The sequence below is a fragment of the Monodelphis domestica genome, chromosome 7, assembly GCF_027887165.1.
Source record: "Monodelphis domestica isolate mMonDom1 chromosome 7, mMonDom1.pri, whole genome shotgun sequence".
Lineage (NCBI taxonomy): Eukaryota > Metazoa > Chordata > Mammalia > Didelphimorphia > Didelphidae > Monodelphis > Monodelphis domestica.
This window is the reverse complement of record NC_077233.1, coordinates 135,241,704-135,267,334: the sequence shown is the minus strand read 5'-3', so window position 1 is coordinate 135,267,334 and position 25,631 is coordinate 135,241,704. Positions and strand designations below refer to the sequence as shown.

The 25,631-nt window shown below is 37.1% G+C and overlaps 1 protein-coding gene across 4 annotated transcripts in view; it reads left to right on the top strand.

The window, feature by feature from the left end:
* XPO6 (exportin 6) overlaps positions 1-23,833 on the top strand; it is a 111,145-nt gene extending 87,312 nt beyond the window's left edge. For 2 of the 4 annotated variants that reach the window (XM_007499473.3, XM_007499472.3), the window contains 11 exons: positions 4,172-4,264; positions 6,394-6,538; positions 10,090-10,236; positions 10,919-11,108; positions 11,962-12,117; positions 13,171-13,285; positions 13,479-13,650; positions 15,218-15,379; positions 18,863-18,961; positions 19,165-19,395; positions 23,074-23,833. In XM_007499473.3, the coding sequence (XP_007499535.1) occupies positions 4,172-4,264; positions 6,394-6,538; positions 10,090-10,236; positions 10,919-11,108; positions 11,962-12,117; positions 13,171-13,285; positions 13,479-13,650; positions 15,218-15,379; positions 18,863-18,961; positions 19,165-19,395; positions 23,074-23,175 (1,612 nt within the window). In that variant the 3' untranslated portion in view covers positions 23,176-23,833. Of the gene's footprint in view, positions 1-4,171; positions 4,265-6,393; positions 6,539-10,089; positions 10,237-10,918; positions 11,109-11,961; positions 12,118-13,170; positions 13,286-13,478; positions 13,651-15,217; positions 15,380-18,862; positions 18,962-19,164 lie in introns of all 4 variants that reach the window. The other 2 variants (XM_056805510.1, XM_056805509.1) reach the window with 1 other exon arrangement.
* Positions 23,834-25,631: the final 1,798 nt, after the last annotated feature.

The following is a 25,631-nucleotide window of genomic DNA, read 5'->3' as shown; positions in this document are numbered from 1 at the left end:
TGTATATACGTTTGTGTTTTCTTTCCTTTAAGCTCCTTGTGGGCTAGAGACTTTCATTTTTGTCTTTGTATCATAAATACTTAGCAAAGTAACAGGCATATAGGCATAAATATTTAGGACACGCTTATTGATTTTTAAAATCTTGTGGAAGAGGATGGTGAAAGATTATGAGCATGATGTCATTAAATAGTGAGAAGCAGTGGAAGGAAAAGCAAATTTATGGAAACCTTGGCAAGAAACTCAACTAAGCCATATAAAGCAAAAAATAGTATGAAACTAGAAGGATGACAAACATAAGAAAAATGGAAAAGATCTGTCAGAAGAGCTAAAACAAACTCTTCTTTCTGTAATTGACAGTGAAGCCAGCACATTTGCACCGTATCATAGTTCCTGAAGGGCTGTACAAAAAGTAGAAATGGTATTAAAGAAGTAGTGCAGCTGAATCAGCTCAAGGAGTCACAGAAGGCCTGTTCTGGAGGAGACAAATTTGGAGTATGTTGAGTGATCTCTTCTTAATTATCTGAAAGAGGACTGGAAAAAATTGCCTTAAATACATGTTTACTTTCACACTGCCACATAATCTGCACATAGTATATCCTTAATGAAATTCTTATTTTAAACCCTTACCTTCCATCTTGGAATCAATACTGGGTATCGATTCCAAGGCAGAAGAATGGTAAGGGCTAGGCAGCAATTAAGTGACTTGCCATGGGTCACACAGCTGGGAAGTGTCTGAAGCCAGATTTGAACCTAGGACCTCCCATCTCTGGGCCTGGCTCTCAATCCACTGAGCTACCCAACTGCCCCCTCTTAATGAAGTTTTAACACATTTTAACATTTGTTTTTTAAAATTTTGAATTTCAAATTCTCCTTCCTCTCCTCCTTCCTTGAGAATGGTATGCAATTTAATATGGGTTATACAAGTGTGATCATGTAAAACACATTTCTGTTATTTGTCATGTTGTGGAAGAAGACACACATTTGATGGAGTTTTAAAAAAGCAACCAGAGAAGCATTTTTATTTTTATTTTCATTGTTACATATACATTTTGTAGCAGGCCACATCTTTGAAATTACACAGTGGAGACATGTAGACAACAGTGAGCAAACCGGATATATTCAGGATTAATTGAAGATAATCAACAGAAGGACGGTGGTAAAACTGAAAGGGATCAGGAAAGCCTTCTTGTGAAAGACAAGTTGCTAGTTGGAACTTAAAAGAAGACAGGGAAGCCAGCAGGTAGAGATGAGGAGGGAGAGAATTCTAGACTTGGGGAATAGCCAGTGATAATGATCAAGAGTTAATTGATGCATTTCTTGGGACCAGTGTCTTTGGAACATAAAATATATAATAGAGTGAGGATGGGGAAAAGAAGATATTAAGAAGATTGGTACTGAAGATCTTAATTATATTTCCCCCATCAATCAACCTTTATTAGGAGATAGGGTATATAAATACCAAGAATCAAGCACACCTTGCTTTCAGGGATCTTAGATACTATCCACTGTGATAAGTGCTCTTCTTTCTTTCTTTTTTCTTTTTGGAAAAATTTATTTAATTAATTAAGAATATTTTTCCATGGTTACAACTTTCATGTTCTTTCCCTCCCCTCCCCCTAACCTCCTCCTTTAGCCAATGCACAATTCCATTGGGTTTTCCATGTATCATTGATCAAGACCTGTTTCCATATTATTGATATTTGCACTAGGGTGATCATTTAGAGTCTATATTCCCAATCATATCCCTATCAACTCATGTAATCAAAGCAGTTGTTTTTCTTTTGTGTTTCTATTCCCACAGATTGAAGATATTTAAAAGCCAAAGTAAGGATTTTTTATTTGTTCCCAGAAGTGGTAATGGGGAGCTACTGGAATAATTGAATAGAGAGTTGATCTGGTTAAGTTTGTGCCTTAGGAAATCAGTTTGACAGTTGGGTGGAGGATAGTTTGAAGTGGGAGAGAGATAATCGAGGCAGGGAAAGCAACTAGAAGTCTAGCAACTGAAGGCTAGACCCAAGGTGATGAGGGTCTGCACCAGGTTTTTCACACAGAAGAAAAAAGGAAGAGGATATGAGAAATGTTATGAAATACAAATCTACAGGCCTTGGCAACAAGTGATTATGTAGTAGTGAGAGTGAGATGTCAAGGGATGGCACCTTGGTTGTAAGCCTAGGAGTCTTGGAGGATAGTGGTACCTTTGATAGTAATAGGAGGGTAAAGAAAAGAGGAGAGTTTTGGGTGCAGGGAAGAATTAAGTTCAATTTTAAACATGTCAGATTTAATTTGTCTATAGGACATTTACTTCCATATGTCTGAAAGGCAGGTAGAGATGTGAGATTACAGGAGATATAAGATTACAGGGATGGAAGAATTTTAGTTGTGGTGAGGTCAATTTAGGGGTTACAAGGCAGAGAATGGAATGACAGAAAATATCACATAAAGGAATTCAAGACTTAATGGTCATTGACGTGGAACACTTGTGATTAATGGAAGATCAAAGATATGACCCATCTCTGCATGTAGCTGAGGTGAAGTGGATCATGAAAACTAAAGTAGATTGAGGAACTGGGAAGTTAGGGCATTTGACGGCTCATCATTATGTATGTTAAGGCGCCTAATAAAAAGGCAGGAAGCAGTTAGGAGAAAAAAGACTAGGAGCAAGGTGTTGAACTAAATTGAGGAAAGGGGAGTTTTAGAAGTTGGAAGTTACCAGAATCTTGGCCGAATGTCAAATATAGACTGAATGAATTTCAAAGCAGCAAAGGTTAGTGATAGTGGTAGGGATAGAGGGAAGAGATTGGAATAGGCAATAAGGAGCAAAGACTATTCCAACTCCTGCACTTTGGCCAATGACTTGGGCTATAAGTAAATATAAGTATAAAGTGTCAGGAGGGTCTTCAGATCTCAATAAGCACAAGAAGATAGGAGAAAGAAAGGAAAAAGTTGAAGTTGAAAGTCAATTTTTTTAGTGGGAGACATTGGGATATTGGGTTGAGGAGAATGGGAATAAGGTTCATTAGAGGATAGAGAATAGGGTTTAGACAATGACATTTGAAGTTTCAGAAACACTGGGTTGGAGAGGGTGGGAGTTTGTTAATAATTGAGGAATGAGTAAATTGTCATCATCCCTAGGGATCTGGGGAGAACCCTCCCAGGGCATGTTGTCAGAGACATAACATTATCCTAAAAGGAAGTGGGACAATCATTTAATGAAAAAGAAAGAATAGCAAATGAACAGCCTATAGTGCTCCAAAGATATTCTTACAACGTCAGTATATCTATAGGAAGGTCTTAGCATATGTTGGAAGTAGTAACAGGAGGAGGTCACATAGTTGACACACAGGATCAGAAAGCATGGATGGATTGTAATCTGCTTGGTAGGTGGGAGTATACCAGGTCAAAGGATTAAAGACATAAGTATAAATTGATAACATAGAACAAAATTTAGACAAATCCTGCATATAATTTGCTACTTTTTTCATAAATTCTTATGACTTATAGCTCTTTTTTATGACTTCAAAGAAAAAAATAATAGATGCTTGACTTCTTTCCTCTATTTCCTTAATTTATTATCAAAACCTTGGGGCTTTTGTTTGGTTTGCCACTTACACATTTCTCTCTCTTAGTTATCAGAGGGAGAAATTCTAGAGGGAATTTTTTTTTTAATCTTCTGAATAGAAACAGAAAGCCTAGGTGCATATCTCTTGTCAGCAGGGTAAATACTTCTGGCTGTCTCTTCCCATCAGTAGGGAATAATTTTCCACTTCAAAGGAGGCAGAATTTTTCCTCTTGGGAAAGAAATTTAGCTCCTCTTAGGGTATTTATTGGTAATTTGTATGCAATGTTCCCTTTAGCAACCAGCAGTTTTTACAACTTGCCTATCATAGAGATTAAAATGAAATCTAGCCTTACTTTTTGTAACTCTTCTAAAAACTTCAATATCTCTTTTAGGATAAACCATTTTTCAAACAACATTTAAACAGAAGAAATTTATAAAAGATGTAAAATTTCATAATGCTTCTCAAAACCACAAATTGAGTCATATTTTGACTTTTGAAAGTCATTTGTAGTGCCTTTTTTAAGTCTTGTTATTCTGATATAGATATTGAATTTATGTAGTTAGTTTTTTCACTGTTTTTCTATTTCTTTGTCCTGTTTCTGCCCCCAACAGATTGGTCAAAGTAACTCTATATGGATCCCAGATAAAATTGTACAACATTGAAACTGCTGTGCCATCAGTATTGAAACCTGACCTCATTGATGTGTAAGTATGGGTTTTTTACCACCTTGGTATAAAAATTCTGTTTCTTAGGTGTAAAATTTTCTCTGACAGGTTTCCTCTCAAAGTCCAGGAAAGTTAAGGAATTAGGATAGGGTGGGGATGAGAGTGTGAATTAGAAGTACTATGTCCCTCTTCACACATTTGTTTCTCTGGTCTTTTCCTTTCCCTTTCCTCCTCCTCCTTATCTTCCCTGGCCATCTTCACTTCCTCCTTCCTTTACACTCCTCATCCATATCTCCTTCCTTCCTTTTGTTTCTCTTTTCCTACATCCCCTTCTCCTTTTCTCCCCACTCTACTCCCCTCTTCCTAGCTTCTCCCTGTCCTTTCTTCTCCCTCCCCTTTCCCATATTTTCCCAAACTCTTCTACCTCTTTCCCCTTTCTTTCTCTTTCTCTTTTTTGTTCTCTTCCTTTGCCCTATCTTCATGCTCTTCTCTTTCCATCTTCTCTCTTTCTCTTTCCCTTCTTTTCCCTATCTTCCCTTTTGTTCCCACTTCTTTTTCTATATCTTCTTTTTTCCCTTTCTCTTCCCTTCTTTTCTTTGCTAACAGGATATGTTGCTTTCCTTTTCTACTTCATGCTCCCTTTTCTTGCTACCTTTCTAGATTTGGGGAGTGTGAACAGATTATAAATGCATGAATTTCTCATTTGCTAGGATGAGATGGTAGTGTTTAGTATATCCAACTTTTAAGGAAATCTAGAATTAGACTCATGGAAAATAAGAGTATTACTAGTGATACTTGGATTTGTCTTTGCTAAAGATTTACTTATTTTACTTTTTTATTTGAGACATATCTCCTTTTAATAATCAGTAAATAATGACTAATGAAAGCAGAACCATAAGGACTAATTGGTGACAATTACAGGGCTTCCAAAAAATTTGAACTTTATATAAATGTAATGGGCTGCTTTGTGTGGTGGCGAACTCCACGTTGCTGAAGGTATTCAGTTGAAAAATTGAATGAACATTTTGGGATATTTTAAAGAGGATTTGTGCTTTGGGTAATTTGTTAGGCAATTTATGAAGTTACTACTTCTCAACTAAACTTTGGTATATCCAGCATCTCTTTCCCAGGGATTTTCAGGTACCCATCTAGCATCTTGATAAATTTATGTTTGATACATAAATTCTTTAGGCTGGAAAAAATAAACTTTATTTTCTCCTTTCTCTTCAGTAATTCATTTTTATAAATAGGGTAAAGGGCATAATTATCTAGTTGATTCTATATGCAAAATAACTACTTTTAGAGTGGCATTCCAACTAATAGGAATTTCAACACCCTTAAGTGACCTTAAGACAGTAATTTTGAAGGCATCTTGTATATTATGAATTTGACCACTACCTCCAATTTTTTGAGGATGACATCACATTACTTTTTATTTCTTTTTCATTTATTAATAACGATTTAACTTGTATGACATATAGGGCACAGTGCAAAATCTGGAGAAAGCAAACCTCTTCTAAAATTTATCATTTAGCCACGATGACTTGTAAATTCTAGGATATTTCCTATTACCTTAATAATGCCCCTATAAGGGGGCAGCTAGATGGCTTAGTGGATAGAATGTCAGGCCAGGAGCTGGAGCACTTGGGTTCAAATTTATCCTCAAAGACTCCTTAGCTATGTGACCCTGGACAAATCACTTAACCCTTTTTGTCTAATCCTTGTTGCTCTTCTGTGTTAGAAGGTAAAGGTCTTAAAAAACTATTAATAAAGAGCGACTTAGGAAATGTAATTAAAGCTGATTTTAATTAATTATAAATAACATTTAATAGCTGGCTTACAGCTGTTGATGTGAAGTTAAACTAGTAATTCAGAATATTATACATTATTTTACAAGTTGTATATCTTTGTAATTTATCATTTTATTGATTGTGTTACACTGTCAAGTATCCAGCCAGACAGATGATGCATTTTTCATTTATATCAGGTATTCCATGAAAAAGTAACAGATTTCCATTATCTCTGTCACATGTTTTGAAAATAGATTTTAATACCACTTTTATAAACTATATGATTGATGGAATTCCTGTCCCGCAAGAAAACTATTTAGTTGATGATGGATTATTTATCCTAAGCTTTAAAATGTAGTCTTCTTTCTCTTTTCCCAGTCATGCTCAGTCCCTGGCAGCACTCCAGGCTTACTCTCATTGGTTAGCACAATTTTATAGTGAAGCTCATCGACAGAACCCACAACAGTTCATCTCGCTGGTCTCCACTGCCATGGAAGCAGTCACACCTCTTATTAGTTCCAAGGTATTGAAACATAGAGAGCCTGTTTTGGCTCAGGGTTGGGAGTCAATAATTATTTTAAAATCCACTTTGTGTGGAAGGGTTAGAACTTTTGCCAAAGGCCAGTATTTCCAATAAATACTCAATTTGAACACCTGGGTGTGTTTTACCTGGGGTGCATTTGACCCAAATATTTGAACTGTCCTTACATTTATGCATATCACATAACTTATAGGGATTTAACAGTCCAATAAAGTAACATTGTGTTATTCAGGTTAAATATTTTTCTCTAGGTCTTAGAGCTAGTATTTGGGAGAACCAAGGCTAAAAATCAGATTTTCTGACTTTTATTGTTCTAATAGTAAACTATACTGCCATTTCAAGCCTGTATCTTCTTGATGCCTTCATTTAATATTTTGCTAGTTTTTACTAATGTTTGAACAGGTGAAGGCAGCAGCACATTCACACTCAGCAGAGTATGATCCATGTGCAGTCATTTAATCTTGAGTGATCTATTTTAAGATTTCTTCAGAAGCATACTGCACCCAGTAAAAGGAGTGGAAGCTGGAAATGCCCATATTTGATTTTGCTTCACACATATTTCAGCAAATATCTGTTAATTGGCTTTGACAACTGGATATAAGGAATTAAACCTATTGCTTTTAGATGTAGTGCTCCTAAATTAATTTTTATCTAGTAAATATTAATAAATTATGAGAAAATATAATCAAGAAAGTATAACAACAGATGAAAAGTATTCAGCATATAGTCTTTTGGCATTGTTCAAGGTAATGTTTTGTAAAAATAAACTCATGCATAAAGTATGGTAAAGGGCTTTTCCTTACTAAAATATGTGGTTACCATGAGGGTTGAAATATTGTGTAAGGCACTTTGGGAGAAGCAAATTAAGACTGAAAAAATGAGAAAAGATTTTGATGTTATTTTTAATGTCAAAAGTGTTGAGATTTAATGACTATAAAAGGACTTTGTTCTTGACTATTTCTAGACTCTTGGTTTGTATCTCTTATTTTAGAATATTCTTTGAAAGGACCATTTTTTTCCCTATATAATTATTATTAAATATCTTATTAAAACTTCTTTGCTGAGACTGTTAAAGTTCTTATAATGGTCTAATTGTGGCAGCAAAATTAAGAGAGTATTCTGAGGATTGTTTCTCTCAGCTCCCACCCCCTTAGACTAAGCCCAATAGGTGCCAGTTGGATAATATTGAGTTAATATAGTTAATAATAAAGGTAATAAGCAGAGTGATATATTAAGAGTGACACTTTCTTAGTTAGACCGGAAGGATCTTGTCCTTCCTGTCCTGGATTAAGAAATGGTAATTCCTATTCCCTTAAAATGCCCTGGGATTTGACAACTATAATTCTGACCCTTCTCTCTATTACTTACCTTTTGAAGTTTTACCTATCTTTTAGGATTCAGCTTGAGATTTTAGATTATAAACTCCTTGAGACCGAAGACTGAGCCTTAGTTCATCTTTGGTATCTCCAAGGGCTTTGGGAGTTCAAATGTCAGAACTTTATGGGCCTAGAAACTGATTAGAGTTTCCCAACTCATTGACTGAATAATGGCTCATGTTCATCCTGAAGGTAGATCTTTAGTGGAGTGAGATAGTCTATTGTCTGGCTCTGTTCTGTATTTTTCAGGACTTAAATGAAGACATAGCATGATTATCTTATTATATTCACTGTTACCACAAAGCTATGAGAAACAAATGAAGTAATAGGTGACAAAATTGGGATCCAAAAAAGATCCCACTAGATTAGAACAGTGGGCTGAATCTAATACAATAAAATTTAATAGGGATAAATATAAAGTCTTGCATGTTGACAAGAATTGGGTAGGAAAAATCTAGTTAGATTGCAGTTTATATGAAAGGCCTGGATGTTTTAGTGGATTGCACAATCAACATGAATCATCGATGTGATACTGGATTGCTAGACTGTATTATAGTCTTCCAGTTGGAGGAAAGTGTAGTAGTCCCACCTTCTTCTGGTAATGTCACATATGAAATGTCCCAGTCTTGTATACCACATTTCCAGAAGAATGCTGAAAAAGTAGGTAGTGATGGTAAAAAGTTTTGAAGCAATGCCATAGGAAGGATCATTTGTCAGAATTAAAATTATTTAGCCTAAAGAAGAGAAGACTTGAGGGTAAAAGAACAGAGAGTCACAAAAGTGCTTTGTCTTTGCCTTAATATATATTTGAAGGATTATCATTTGGAAGAGGAATTTTGATTAGATTTATTTTGCTTGACCTTGGAATACTTAACATTATAGGACTCATGGCCAGGAGTACAGAGATAATTCTTGGATTAACCTAGGGGGAAATTTTCATAGCAATGAAAGCTGCTCAAAAAATGGAGTAGACTACTTCTTGAGGTGTAGTATAGTTCTTGTTATGGGTTGTCTTTAAACACACCTTGGATGACTTGTAGGAAATGTTAAAGGAATATGTTTTAGCTGTTTTGGATTAGATCTCTGAAATGAACTGAATGTAAATAGAGCCTCCTTTAGGAAAAATCTCTTCTTACCATCATAGATAATTAAGCATGATATTTCCTTTCTCTGTATTATTTATTTTGGCTGCTTCCTTGATTCTTATTATAAAATGACTTCTTGTCTTTTTAAAACAAATTACTGTATTGTATTTGTTTTGTTAGCCATCTTCTCCCTTCCCTTAACCTTAACTCATGAAATCTAGGAACTGTCTTTTATTTCTTTGTAGATATGTAATAGTTACTGATTTTTCATTCTTATTATCCTCAGGGCATATAAGAAGTCCACTTTGAGTCAGTTATCAGGCACTTAACCTAGAGCTTACTATATGAATAACATTCATTATAAGTACTAAGCTTTGTGAGGTAGGTTTTTAAAAACCTCAGAAGTTGGATCCTATTTGAAAATGGTGGAAGGGGGGAATGCATGGGAATCAGAAGAATAAAAAAGCTACAATAAATTGTTAGATGAGTGCTATTGAAGCATTAACTTGGAGAATGATTCTTGGGTGGTTAGTCAGAGAAGACTTCTTAGAGTTGAAGTGAATCTTAAGCCACATGTTTGAAGATGTGCAGAGGTGGTCATTTTGGGTAGGGAAGTAATATGAAAAAAAGGCAGATTAAGGTGAGGGTTTTAAGGTCTGATTTCATTTTAGCAAAGTGGTTTTGATGGGAAAGCATCAAAAAGTAAGGCTGAGTGGGAATTTGGGGCATAGTTGAATCAGTTGAATGTTTATGTTTTCATTTTAAAGTTTATAGGGAATGAGATAAAAAAAGGTGATTGGAAAAGATCTTGGCTTTTATGTTTAAGATGATTTAGGATAGGCAGAACTTTGTGGCAGAGACTGCTAAAGTAAGGCCAGGTAGTATCAAGGAAGACTAGAATCGGAGAGAAATCCCAGAGGAAAAATTTCTTGTGATTTGAGAGTTGTGGTGTGATAACCATCGTAACTGAAATTTGGTGTAGAAAAGAGCTGACAATGTCTTTTTTTTAAACATCCTACCCTGTATTCAGACTCAGTATATGGAATGATTGGGTGCTGTCATTTTTCCTCAGGTACAAGAGAAGTTACTCTTGTCTGCATGTCATTTACTGGTCTCGTTAGCCACTACAGTGCGGCCAGTCTTTCTTATCAGCATCCCAGCAGTTCAGAAGGTCTTCAACAGAATTACAGATACCTCTGCCCAGCCACTTCTTGATAAGGTAAGAGTTAAATTCTTTGGCTGGATAAATGACTCTTGTCCAAAACTTTAGATAAATATTTTCCTTCATATCTTCCACTGATAGACTATTTTGTGCAGTTAGGTAGTTAGGGTGGAACTGCTAAGGTGGATCCATTCTAATGTTCTTCCTGACCTTAGTTGTTAGAAAGTTCTGGTTTGGAAACGGGCCCTTACTGAGAGATTTTGCATTATTCATCTTCTGGAGCTGGTATTTTGACTCCAAATGTGAGAGTGCTTTTTGATATACCTTTGTCTGATTTTTGAGACTGATAGTTTTAAGAAAAGCAGACTCCATTATTAACCTCTGGGAAGACTCAAGCTAAAAGTTGAAGGTGGGAGAAGTTATAGCTTGGAGCAGTTTGGGGCATGGTGAAGGAGAAGAATCTATAGCTACCACCTTAAGGAATTCAAAGGACTTTCATTTTCTTTTAGTTTCTTTTAAAATCTCAATGAAATTTTCCTAACAACATTGTATATAATTTTCCACTTAGAGGAAGTAATAATTTAAGCCAGGAGCATGGTTGTTCAACCATGGGGAGTGGGGTGGTATCTATGTATTTACTTTACTTGTTGAAGTTCAATGTGAGTAATTCAGATACCAATGTATACTTTGTCATTCCCATACTCTTTTACAAATGAGTATCTGTGAATGCCTTTCTTAGGCCCAGGTGTTGGTATGCCGAGCCCTCTCCAATGTACTCCTGCTGCCATGGCCAAACCTTCCAGAAAGTGAGCAACAGTGGGCAGTGCGTTCAACTAACCATGCCAGCCTCATTTCAGCTCTGACCCGAGATTATCGCCACCTGAAATCCGATGCCAGTGCACCACAGAGAAAGATGCAGCTGGAAGACAGTAAGTGTATCAAGTTGATAATAATAGGAACCTGATAGATCATTTACAGTTTTCAAAAAGTTTTCACAGCCATGCTCATTTAATCCATATTGATGAGACTTTTGGAGATTATGCAGAAACAGATGTATCTGTTTTATGGAGGGGGAAATTGAGACCCAGAGAGATCAAATGAGGCTGAATTTAGAGGTATAAATAGCAGAATCAGTAAGACAGTCTCCCTCTATTTCTGCAATATACTTTGAATGACAATATTTAACTGAATTATTATTATTGATAATAATAATAATCAGGGTCGAAGGTAGTAGATATAGAGATGGAAGGGACCACAGAAGCTGTCTAGTCTTAACTCTCATTTAAGTAGGGAGAATAAATAATTTGTCTGATCACGTGGGTCAAGAATCTCAGAATTTGACCCTAGTTCCTCTGAACCATTATTCAGTCCTCTGTACCTTGCTGTTACCTAGATCTGAAAGAAAAATTATGGGTATGTTTACCACACTTCTGCCTAAAACAGCTACTTTGTTTCTTGAGTTGACTTGATTACCACTGTATTCAAGTAGATATCTGGGGTTTCTGCTTCCTTATGGGTAATTTTAGTCTTTTTTTTTTTTTGGTGGGTGGTGCTTCCTTGAGGCAAATGAGCTGAGTAGGCTACTGAGAAGCTTATTAGAAGGTAAGTTAAAAATGATTTCAGTTGAGTGTGTTTAATAACTTTATATATTGTAAGGTACATATCTAGTCAGTAAAGATGTAGAGAGGCTGCTGAGTGTTCTACCTGATAACTGAACATATTCCTTCCTTGATCTGTCTTTGGAACACACATCATGACATGTAACTTCATTTTGATTTGTAGCCAAAGTGATTATCCACCAGACACTGAGTGTCTTAGAAGATATTGTGGAAAGTATCTCTGGGGAAGCTACAAAGTCTCGACAGATTTGCTATCAGTCGCTGCAAGAATCTGTTCAGGTCTCACTGGCCCTCTTTCCAGCTTTTATTCATCAGTCAGGTATGAATGAACTCCAAGGCTTTCACTGATTTATGGGGCTAATGAGAATGAGAGCCATGGACTCCTTTGAAGAAAACTGGGTTAATGCAAGTCATGCTTTAACTTGCTTAAGTGGAATGAATCTCAACACTGAAAATGATAATTTTCTGTTTGGTGAGTTTGGTTCTGATAGTTTAAAATATAACAAGGAAGCTTTGGTATTATTCTATGGTAATGAGTCAGATGGGAACTCTTCTTTTTCCATGAACACCTTCAGTTTTTTTCAGTCCCAGTTGTCTCTATTATGGGAGATTGAAGTATATGAAAGAAATTTGGATCCAACATAAGAAGAAAACTGCTTTATGTAATTCTGGCAATTTTCAAAATGACCTATTGCAAGTGTTTTCTTAGTCCCACCAGCATAAACCCCTCTAGTCATGTGGATTTCATTTACATGTCTTTTTGACTTATTTACCTGAAAGCAATCCAGTAATATTTCAGCAAATATTTGTTGAGTGTCTCTTTCATGCAAAGAATTTATGTTATCTGGGCAATAATTTGCCAAGTAAGGCAATTCTCATCATGAAATGAAGAGCATTACATGTAACTAGTATTTTTCTATAATTTAGTTTTATGAATTCAGTCAGTCCTGTAGCATGAATCATATTAGCTACTTATCCTGTAAACTCAGAGATTTTTGACCAAAGAGGGAAATTGATGATGCCCTCTCATATGTTAACACAAATAATTGTTTCTTTCAGTATGTGTATACTGTGATCTACTCTGCATTGGAAACCATATTTGTAGACTAGAGAATTTGTTTGGCTTCCAGAGGAACTTCATTTCCTATAAAGAATGCTCAGGCAGAGTTGACCATTCCAAAGTTATTTTCTCATCAAGCTCTTAATCTTTTTCTTTTTCCCATTATTAATAGTTGCATCAGTAGATATGTCTCAGCATAAGGAGTTCAGGAAAAATAAAGTATATAGAGATTGCAGAAGAGAGTTTTTGAGCATAGGGCTTTATGTTTGCCCCTTTTTCATGTCTTTGATTAGTTTATTTTGTGTTTATTAGATGTGACTGATGAGATGCTGAGTTTCTTCCTTACACTGTTTCAAGGCCTTAGAGTACAGATGGGTGTGCCTTTTACTGAGCAGATAATACAGACCTTTTTAAACATGTTTACCAGGTAACTGCATACTTTTTCTCTCTATATTTCTGTGGCTGCTTCAATCCCCATTAGAAAATGTTTGAATGATAACAGACAACTATATTTATATTTATATTAGAGGTTTTTAATATTTCTGTTTGCTGTTTTGGGAATTGCATTGGCTTGTGTCATAATTTCCTGTGTTTCAATGTCTTTTCCCACATTTCTTTAGAGAACAGTTAGCTGAAAGCATCCTCCATGAAGGGAGTACTGGTTGTCGAGTGGTTGAGAAATTTTTGAAGATCCTCCAGGTGGTTGTGCAAGAACCTGGCCAAGTGTTCAAGCCTTTCCTTCCGAGCATCATCTCACTGTGTATGGAGCAGGTCTGCCCAATCATAGCTGAGGTAAGGGCCTGAAGCAGCCAGTTTAAAAAACTGAGTACTTGAAGGGCTTCCTTCCTACCACTCTTTCTTTACATTTCTAGTGATGGGGAAACCTTGTTTGGAAGTTTCTTTTAATTACTAGAAAAGATTTATTTAATAGAATGTTATGAGTTGAAGAAATGAGTTTATTTTTACTGTCACAAAACAAAGAATGGGTCATTGTTAATTGTTGGGAAAGATTTTAATTTACTAGGTTTTGGTAATGTTGTTTATACTACTCTTTTGCTGACTTGAGTTTTAGGGGCTCCTATTGTGTGTGTCTTTTATGCACAAGTATCTAATTATGTCTTTCCCTAAGACAGAGTTAAGTATGTTAAAGTCTTAACTTGATCTTAGATCACCTTAGAATTTTAGGTCTCCACACTTTGGTTTAGTTGAGTTGAGTTAAAATAGATTAATGTGAATCCATCAGAGTCCTACTCTTCAAATAAACTGTTCTGTAACCTCCGGATACTCACTAGTGACTAGAAGATAGGGACTTAAGGTAAGGGTCAGGGTGGGGCAGCTTAATGAGAAAGTAGCTATGGCTAGCTTGATAGTGTATATTTATGTATTTACATGCTACATAATCTGGACATTGTGGTTATGCTTCATCCCTGTACAAGCAGGCATGTTCTACCTTGAGTGCCTTGGGTTGAGGTTTTATAAGTGCTGGAGATTAATTTGTGCTTCTTATGATGCTAATTAGTCCGCTAGAACCTCAAAAACTGAGTAAAACAAGATGATTAGAGTGGCACCCCACACCTCAAGGGGTCTTGATTCCTCTTAAAAAATATGTCTTTAAACTGGCTTTCTTGGTGACTCTTAATCCCTTGTGTATTCTTTTCCTGAAACCTTAGATCTTTCAACTCTGTGAAGGACAGATCTGTGGTCATTCAATAGATGTGCTGGTTCAATAGTTTATAATCTCTAAGACCAGAAAGCTTTTTTAGCTAGGCATTCCTGTTCTAGAGAAAGTAAAAGAGACAGTATAAGTGTTAAATGTACTAGTTGAAGCAGAAAAATCAATAAGTAGCTCTCACTTATACCTCCACTCAGAAGTCTTCTTGAGTGGCAAGGATACTGGAGTTAGGAGTCATGCACTTGAGCTTAAGCTGCCTCTTTTATTCTCTGTAGTTCCTTGGGCAAGTCACCCAACCTGTCTGGGTCTTTCATGTCCTCATTTTTACAGCAGGGATCATGAAACTTTACCTGCCTCACAGGGCTTTGATGAGAAAAGCACTTTTTAAAATGCTGTATAAACATGACCAGTTATTATTTCTAGACTGAGGTCACCACCAATTCCTTCAAAAGGAAAATTCTAAACTGGCTTTCAAATGCTAGCCCAGATTTGACCCATGATTAAGCTGAAACATTCCTAGTTGATTTCAGCTGAGGAATAAAGTAGAGGTTGTTGTTTTTTTTTTTACTGTACACATAAAACATTCCTCCCATGAACCATGATCTTACTGTAACCAGATAACTCAGCAGCCTTTGGTATAAATGATTTCCTTCTTAGAGAATTTGAGGGCATCTCTGTTTTTCCTAGCGTCCCTCTCCTGATGTGAAGGCTGAATTGTTTGAACTACTTTTCCGGATTCTCCATCACAACTGGAGGTATTTCTTCAAGTCCAGTGTCCTGGCCAGTGTCCATAGGGGAATTGCAGAAGAGCAGATGGAAAATGAAGTACAATTTAGTGCCATCATGCAGGTAATTTGAAAACCTTTGCAGTTAATTATTTCAGTACAGAGCAAGAGTTAGAAAGTATTCTTTAGGAAATTAATGCTAGTTTTTTGTGTCATAGACTCTGTTGAGATCTATGGATCCTTTCTCAGAACAATATTTTTAATTCATGGAATAGGATTATGAGGAAAACCAATTATACTGAAATAGTTATCAAAATAGTAAAGGAAAAAAAAGTTCCTAGATCCAGGTGAATAACCAATGGTTTATCAGCCTTTGTAGTGACCAAATAGCATGAGTCCAATTTAATTTTTGTTGATGGTTTTATTCATATCTGAAAATATAAAAATATTATCTTTAGTTTTTACTGTCTGAGTTTAACTGATTTTATGATTTTTCATTTTATTAGTGAGTTAGCATTTCCTCTGAGTTACTTTAAAGTTACAAGTTAACTTGTTATCAGCCCCAAAAGATATGTTGTCAATCTTTGCCTGCCTTTTTGTAATTAGGGAAGTTTTTGATCTTAGCCTTGGTAGTTTTGATTCTTTAGCAAAGATTATGAGATCTGAATGGGTCTCTTAAAACAATTAACATTCCTTAATTCTGAGAGTGGAGTGGTTACTGGGCCAACCTAATTGCTAGCCCTCTTTCTTTAAAATAACCAATCGTGTTGTTTTTACCCTGTCTTACTTGTAACCACATCACATTTTCTTATTTACCTATCCAAATCAATTACCTCTCCAAAACTATACGAAAGCTGGTGAGCCCTAACTTAGGGTCTTTGGTCATTGAGAGAGGCCATTGATCCAATTTATTGGTTACTACTAGCCTAACTAATAAATTGATCATGCTTAGACCATTGTCCCTCAGTTTATCTCAATTTTGAAATATATGCTTTGGTTTTACACTATATTTCCCAATATTTCCAATCCCCTTCCCCTCTCCAGCAAACAAAGACAGTTTGTCGAAGTTGACTGTCATCAGTCATCTGCGATCAGCGATCTGCCAGATATGCATTGTTTCTTAAACTGATATGAATTCTTGGTGGTATACCAAGTTTTCCTAATGATCTTTGACAATCCCTGTTCATCTCCCAAGATTTTTTGTTTTCTTGTGGTAACTGTGTGTTGACTAATAAATAATAATCAGACTAATAATAATAACCAGAGAAGATGTCTTATCTCTATGTTTGTTGTCTTTCTTTTTCTTTCTTATCTCTGACAAGTGTCCTTTACCATAACTTGTTAGTCAGAGGCTAGTGTAAACTGTTAGTTGAACATGGCTAACCACAGAGTAAATACTGTGTAGTTGAATAAACTCTCCAGTTGAAGTCAGTTTTGAGTGCATCATCATTGTTTAGTCAACTTGGACCAGGTTTGACTTGCTGACTTTTAAGTTCAGCTGATATAAAAGGAAGGGTAGACTGCATTAAGACTGCATTACCTCTCTCTCTCTCTCTCTCTCTCTCTCTCTCTCTCTCTCTCTCTCTCTCTCTCTCTCTCTCTCTCTCTCTCTCTCTCTCTGTGTGTGTGTGTGTGTGTGTGGGTGTATATACACCCCCCCCCCCCCCCACACACACACACACCTGCCTTTTCACCTTGGAGACTCTTCCCCTCTGGGCTTGTTTCCTCTAGTTGGTGGGTTCCTCCCGGAACCTTCTTTTGAGGAAGTGTCCAGTCTAGCCTTGCTTTTATTTCACTCTCAGCTTTGCTCCTAGCTTTTTGGGCAGTAGCATGTTGACTCTTTGTGGGTAGGGATTATATTTCTTTTTGCTTATTGCTGTCTATTAGATGCTGTCTATTAGAATAATTTTACTTCTCTGATAGGTATCATTTTTAGTACTATTATCTAGTTAGAAAATTTCTGGAGAAGTGCGGTTTTTTGCCTCCCTATCTTGGTCTCAGATGGAAAAATATTCTCTTAGGGGGCAGATAGGTAGCTCAGAGGCTTGAGAGCTGAACTCAGACATGAGAGATCCTGGGTTCAAGTCTGGCCTCAGATACTTCCTAGCTGTGTGACCCAGAGCAAGTCATTTAACTCCCATTGCTTAGCCCGTACCACTCTTCTGCTTTTAGAACCAATACTTAGTATTAATTCTAAGATGGAAGGTAAGAGTTAATTAAAAAAACAAACTAGGAAGAAAGAAAGTACTCTTCTAGTTGCCATCTGAACTACCAAATTTGCTGCTGTCCCCTGTATTATAATAACCAAAGTGAATAGCTGGTTGATTTAATACTGAATTTCAGCTTGACCACCATATATTACATTCTCTTCCCTTAGCAGTGTTCTCTTTTTCCTTTTCTATTTATTTGCTCACCCTGTCCTTGAGCTTCTTGCCAAGCTGTTCTCCTCAGTTCATACCACATTCTTTCAAACTTATTTGGGATTCAGTTTTAGTAAAAGTTCCTTTATTGCCTAATAAGTCTCTGCAACCTAATCCCATCTCTTGTCACTTCTCTCACCTGGCCTATCTTACATAGTTCATCTCTTTAACAAGATTCATAATAATCCATTCCCAGAGATATAGTTTAAGGATACAGTGTTTTAAAGGCCCAATGAAGTCCCAGAATTGTCTGTTCTTTCATCAACTAAGTTGAAATCTTCACATTTACTTCTTCCTACCACAAAAGATTAACCTTCAATCTATAATCACTTTAGGGGGAAATCAAACTGTCTCTACTATTTATTTCCATAACCAAGAAGTTAGGAAGAATGATAAGTTGTGGTAGCCTAGCCTAATGGGGAGTTGTGAAGACTATTCCTAACATGATAATATTGGAAAATATAGAATATTAAGCATATAGCTCTATAGAGTAGAATTTTTAGGTTTTCAAATAGGTCTAAAGACTCATGTGTTCCTAAAGGTGTGAGCTGAAGCTAATTTCTTTAACTTGACTAAGTGATTGTACTTCATTTTAACATTCATCAAGTTAATTCATCAAGTCCCTATCAAGACACTATCCTAGGTATATAAGACAAAAAAGAAATAGTCCTTGTCCTTAAATAGTTTATGTTCTACAAGGAAGATTTAAAATAGATAAATTTAAAAAATGTTAATACATTTGCCTGAAGGGAGCAATTTTTTTTAAACTCATAACCTTCTGTTCTAGAATCAATACTCTGTATTGATTCCAAGGCAGAAGAGTGGTAAGGGCTAGGCAGTTGGGGTTAAGTGACCTGATCAGGGTCACACAGCTAGGAAGTGTCCGAGGCCAGATTTGAACCTAGGACCTCCTGTCTCTAGGCTTGGCTCTCAATTCACTGAGCCACCTGGCTGCCCTCAATGGAACAATTTAATACCAAAATTAAGATGTCAGAAGTGTTGGAGAGAAGGTGGAGTCAAGAGAGGACAGTTTAGACAGGGCAGAAACTTTTAGTTATAGAAGTTGATTTGACAAGAATATTTTTCAATTCTCTCTCTCTTGGTTTAAACCAACCCCTTCAAAACGGTTTCTCAATCTGTTCTTGAGATGTGTTTCTGTTTCTATAAAAGCCAATTTTATTTCTTAGGCCTTTGGACAATCTTTTCTCCAACCTGATATCCACCTGTTTAAACAAAATCTCTTCTACCTGGAGACTCTGAACACCAAGCAGAAGTTGTATCATAAAGTAAGTTCTATTCCTCGTTTAGAAATTCTTTCTTTCGTTAGGTACAGCAGTGAGATTCCATTTTTTTAGATTAATAATTTCTTGATTACTTGAGAAAATCTATTTGGCATTTGCCTACTTTATTGGGTTTACTAAGAAGTAGAGATTTCCTGGAGCTAACTATGGCCACATATATTGAAAACTGTCATCTTTTCTCCCCACAGAAGATCTTTCGGACCACCATGCTGTTTCAGTTTGTGAATGTGCTGCTTCAAGTCCTCGTCCACAAGTCACATGACCTGCTGCAAGAAGAGATAGGGATTGCCATTTACAACATGGCTTCTGTTGACTTTGACAGCTTCTATGCAGCCTTCCTTCCAGAGTTTCTGGCCAGCTGTGATGGTGTGGATTCCAACCAGAAAAATGTTCTGGGGAGGAATTTCAAAATGGATCGGGTGAGAGGACAAGAGAGGCCAGGCTGCAGGGAAGGGTGGGTTTGGCCAATCTCATGGCCAGAGACACCAGTTCATCAGAGGGAGGTTGTGTTACTCCATTCCCAGGGATGGTAAGGACCTGAAAAGTTAGCTTGTACTAACACTTACTTAGCTTGCCAGTGAGCTATGTAGTAACCGCTAGATTTTCTCTGATTTATATACTTATTGTGACTTTACTCTCTCTTGCTTTTGCTTTGAGGAAAGAAGTATCTTTGAATTTGATTAGTATTTCTGCCCTAGTTCCACTAACCAGTTTGAGATGTCTCTTAGATAGGAAGCCCATTAGCTGGGAATGGTTACTTCCTGAAATTCCAGAACTCTCTGTTGGAAGTGGCTTTGTTTTTAGCTAAATACAATGTGTCAGTGTTAGCACAGTGCCTGGCACACAATAATTGCTTAATAAATGCTTTCTTCATCTATCTGAACAAGCAGCATGTCTTATAGGACCAGTCTAAAAACTTTGCTGAAGCTAAAATTATCATTAGCTTCTATTGCCCAGAAATGGTACAGGTCCACATTTAGTCTGATCAGATTTGTGTTAATTTTTAATGATTTACTCTAGACTCCCTCACTTCCTCATGGTCATCAAAATGTGAAAACTGAATACTTAATTAGTTATTATATATTTTCCAGGTATTAAAGGTAAGCTGATTAGTCTCTTATCCTGGCTTTTGCTTAGGAGGGTTCTTTATCAGTTGTCCCAGTATTCTTCACAGTATTAACTAATGTAGCCATGCAGGTCAAAGAAGTATTTGCCTGCCTCCTTTGCCAGTTGCCTGACTGTTTCTGAACTGGAGCCATTGAAGAAAGAAGAGGAGGTCCAGGCAGGTGTCTTGTGCAGTTCCTGTAGCCCTTTCACTGTTGACAGTAGTCAAAGGAAAGTTAGAGGTGGAAACAGATTGCATTCCTCTGCTTGTTAACAGCACAGGCTACATGTCAAGCTAACTGGGCCTGATGGACACACCAGCTAATTTCACTCACTGTTATCCTGACTTCCAGCTTGTCATCCTTGGCAAGACTGGCTTTAGTTGTCTGGCCATAATTATTGACCTTTTGTGGGAAAGCCTTTGTTGCTTTATTGCAGTCTGTTTTTTATCTCTCTTTCCCTATATAAAAAAAAAGAAATAGAATTTCCTTTTTTCTTCTTAATGTCTGATAGATATGAAGAATGCATATTTATAGTACATAGGAAACCACAACTACCTTCTCCCATTTTCCCCCTTTGGCTTTCTTTATTCCTACATCCTTTCGAGGTTTTCTATTTGACTTATACTTTGCTCTTAAACTTGAGGTTTTTCTGTAGCTCTTATTTAAGTTTCTTCTCACTTTCCTCAGTTTCATGTGTTGTCACAGTTTTTTCTTCCCCTCTTAGATCTTTTGATCTTCTTTGTCATAGAGAACATGTAATCCATTATGATACTTCTTACTGAAAATTTTTGAAATTCACCTGACTGGCCTTATTTTCCAGTGTTCGAGTTTCCCACTTTTTTTTTTTAAAACGAGATATCCCAGACAGGAACACCAGATTTAGTGGAAAAAAGATTTTTTTTTGTTTTGTTGTTCAAAGAAGTTTCTGCCTTGTTTGAGAATATGAAGTCAGTAGTTGTCCTCTGAATACTTGATGGCTAACTCAGTGATCAAAATGTGTTTCTTGCCGTAATGGGCCTAGAAAATTGCCTGGTGATATCTTTCCACACATAATGACATATAAGGTGTGTCTCAAGTTATTTAAAAAAAATTTAAGGGAATGTTGACCTTCAGCTCTTTTTCTTTACTTTTAACTTACTTCAGAAGTCTTGGAAGAGTCCTCAACTTTCTGAACTACTTGGGGTTGGTAAAAAAGATACTTAATAGCCACTAGCGATTGCTGGCCAGCACAAGGGCTGATATCACTGTTATATTTGAGGAACCACAAGTTGCCTTATTGAGATTGTTGTAGCCCACCTCTCATGCATATCTTTGCTTGTCTTAATAGGCGTATATAAAAGAGGATGATACTTAGTATTCAAGATCTGGCAGTTTTCTTATAGCTCATATCTTTTGTAAATGCCTCCCACACATACTTCAGTATTTGTAATGAGAATGGTCTCTATTTGTCTTTATGATGCAAAATCCCATCACACCCATTTCCTTTAGTTATCTTTTCTGTGGCTACTAGACATAAGATCACAGGTTTAAGACTTGGAAAGAGACTCAAGAAGTCGTTGAATTCAATGCCCTCATTTTACAGATGAGGAAACTGAAGCCCAGAGAGGTTAATAAATGACATGTTCAAAGTCACACATAGCAGAACTCAGTGCTCTTTGATTTGCATCTTCTGGCTCATCCTAGAGGTTCCCATTTGTTCAGGGAAAGCCTCAGGTCAAAAAGAATCAGCAGTGATAATAGACTCTTAGACTTTTAGACTTAAAGCAGAGGAGTTTTTTCTACACCTAGACAAGGACCAGTAGGGATCTAAGTCTCCCCACAAGTTAGGTGATGTAGTAATTCTTAGTTCATAGGAAGAAATTGGAGCTGTTTAGTGAAATAACAGTGAAAATCAGGGTGGAGTTTTATCAGGTATGTTTGCTGAGTGAATGATGCTGTGAATTGCTGAGTCCCCTGGAGCAAAATCTAAATTCCACAGCTGTCAATGATCACTGTTTTCTTTCTTTTTCTCTTTTAATTTCAATAAATTCCCAAGTTGTTTCTCTTGAGGATCAACCAAGAAAAGAAATCACTAGCTATTGGTTCCTTCAGCTTTAATACTTAAGTTTCATTTCTAACCAGGTTCTCTACCTGGTAAAAATGTTGTAATGGCAATTTTGCATGAGGTGAAAAGGTTGCACTAGATAACTTTTTAATCTTACTTCTGTAACTCTTCTTTGTGTGATGTTCTATGCTCACTCACATGTGTGCATGTGTGCCTATGTCTCTGTGTGCTTAATTTTTTATTTGTCCTATTCTTCATTACCTTCTGTCTCTATTGATAAAATTGACTTTAAAAAAGCTTTGTCTATATCTCAGAATATATCTGCTTGTCAGCTTCATATTAACTCTTTGTGAGAAACTAATAGGGGCAAGGCTATATAGGGATTGACTTTTAGTGAGGGGGGAGACAGGCAAGTGGAAAGGGGAAAAAAGAGGAGATACCTTCTTTAGGAATTTTTTAATTTTGGTGGTATTTTAATGTAGCTGATTTCTTTTGTGACTACAAACTGAACTGAATTGTTCCAAATTGGCATCCCATTTCATGTGAAGAGGCCTCACTATCATTTTTCAACTCACTTCTATTCTGTAAAGAATAGCTTGTGTTTAGAGAGGTTAATGTTCAGAAACTTGTGCTGATCTAACCAAGGATTATAGATTAAATTTCAGATTTAATAACTATTGCATTTAGATGACTGAGAGATTTCATTTTTCATAGAAGATGGACTGAGAATTGTAGACAAAGCTTTTAATCCCCCATGTTCCCAAATGTCTTTAATAGATCTGGACCATCCAGATCATGAAGGGAATAGCAGTGTGAGTATAGAGATTGACAGCAAGGGAGGGAACCCTAGTTAGATTTATAAATCAGGTCCTTTTTTTTTTTAAAGTCACTGCAGTTTATCCCTATAGGCATCTTGGTTGCTACAGCTTTGTCTCTCTGTCTTTCAGGACCTGCCATCGTTTACCCAGAATGTGCACCGACTGGTAAATGACCTGCGCTACTACAGACTTTGCAATGACAGTTTGCCCCCTGGCACAGTGAAGCTATAGTGTCTGCACTGGACCCTTATTCTGTTTACTGTCCCAACAGATCTGTACATCTACCGCTGCTGCCACCACCATTTCCACCTTCCTTCTCTCAGACCTCATCTGGACACATCATGGGCACATGTTGGTGAATTTGCACCCTGGTCTCCATCTACAACCTACTCCCCCTTTCCACACCTTTTGTTCCTGCCTTGGCCCCAGGTGGCTCGCCAGCACTGTCTTCAGGATGTGTCTTAATACCAATTGTAGTTACCAGGGCATTTGGAGAGGACAGAGAGTCATGTTGTCAGGTATTAGGGTCTTAGCACTTTCTGTGATGTCCGGAGATTTCAGTGGGTGGTCTGTGCAGATCATGTGTATATCAATCATGAGGCAGAAACGCCAAAGACAACTTAAGACATTTGTACCTTCGCATCATTCCGCCTTCTTGCACCCACTCCCTCCCCCCAAGGCTGTCGAAGGAGAAATGTGACATCTGAACTAATTTGGCACTTCTGTCACTCCCAATTCTCTCCTCCCCTCTGTTCCCTTCCTCCCTTTTTACGTCTCTGCTATTTGCAGAGATTAGAAAGACTTTTGTTTTTGTTATTGTTTTCTCATCATTCCATTGTGATACTAAGATGCTTAATGGAAATAAAATGCTTATGTTGTTGTTTTAAAAGCTGGCAAAATTAACTTCTCTTTCCACAAATAGTACCTGGGAGGTTTATCATACTGAAAACCCTGGTAGGAGGCAGAAGATCTGGAAGCCCTGAAATTAAAATTTAACTCTTGAACCTCTAATCTTTGCTAATGAAGGGTTGATCTAGGCAGAGTTCCAGATTGGGGTGGGGGTGGGGGGGGTTGGGGGCAGGGTGATACATTGATAAATGAATACAGAATCACATTATGCCTCTATCTTTGGCTTGACTTGGATGGGGCAAAAGTCTTGTTAGTCTGGGATGATGCTGAATTTTTTTGTAGATAATGGGTTGTCATAAGTTACTTGAAGGCCAAACAAGAATATGGTGGGCACATGGAGGTTGAATGCCACCCACTACTCATGGGAGGGAATTTTGGCAACCTTAGTTACCCCTGATCATATCTGGTTTTAGAAGTCCTCTAGCAACACAGCTGTTCCTAGAAAGGGTACATGTGGATGTGGGTGTGTGGTGGGTGAGAGCAGAATAAGACTTGGGGTCCTGAGTAGTATTCTGTGCCAGGCACTTTCCTCAACTATTCCAAATACAGAAATCACATTCTCAGAGTTGGAAGGGACTTCAGAGGACATCTATCTAGTCCAACCTCTACCTCAGGAAAAATTTCTTCTATAATATACCCAACAAATGATCTTAGGCTTTTTTTTTTTAAACATTATTTTATTTGGTCGTTTTCATACATTATTCACTGGAAACAAAGATCATTCCCCCCCCCCCCCCCCCCCGCCTTTCCCTCTCCCATAGCCGACGCATGATTCCACTGGTTATCACATGTGTTCTTGACTCGAACCCATTTCCCTGTTGTTGGAGTTTGCATTATAGTGTTCATTTAGAGTCTCTCCTCAGTCTTATCTCCTCCAACCCTGTAGTCAAAGCAGTTGCTTTTCAGCGGTGTTTTTACTTCCACAGTTTATCCTCTGCTTGTGGGTAGTATTTTTTTTAGATCCCTGCAGATTGTTCAGGATCACTGCATTGACACTAATGGAGAAGTCCATCACCTTCGATTGTACCACAGTATTTCAGTCTCTGTGTACAATGTTCTCCTGGTTCTGCTCCTCTCGCTCTGCATCACTTCCTGGAGGTCGTTCCACTCTCCATGGAATTTCTCCACTTTATTATTCCTTTGAGCACAATAGTATTCCATCACCAACATATACCACAATTTGTTCAGCCATTCCCCAATTGATGGGCATCCCCTTGTTTTCCAATTTTTGGCCACCACTAAGAGCGCAGCTATGAATATTCTTGTACAAGTCTTTTTGTCCATTATCTCTTTGGGGTACAAGCCCAGCAGTGCTATGGCTGGATCAAAGGGTAGATATTCTTTTGTCGCCCTTTGGGCATAGTTCCAAATTGCCCTCCAGAATGGTTGGATCAATTCACAACTCCACCAGCAATGAATTAGTGTCCCTACTTTGCCAAATCCCCTCCAACACTCATTACTTTCCTTTGCTGTCATGTTAGCCAACCTGCTAGGTGTGAGGTGATACCTCAGAGTTTTTTTGATTTGCATCTCTCTGATTATAAGAGATGTAGAGCACTTTTTCATGTGCTTATTAATAGTTTTGATTTCTTTGGCTGCGAACTGCCTGTTCATGTCCCTTGCCCATTTGTCAATTGGAGAATGGCTTGATTTTTTGTACAATTGATTTAGTTCTTTATAAATTTGAGTAATTAAACCTTTGTCAGAGGTTTTTATGAAGATTGTTTCCCAATTTGTTGCTACCCTTCTGATTTTGGTTACGTTGGTTTTGTTTGTAC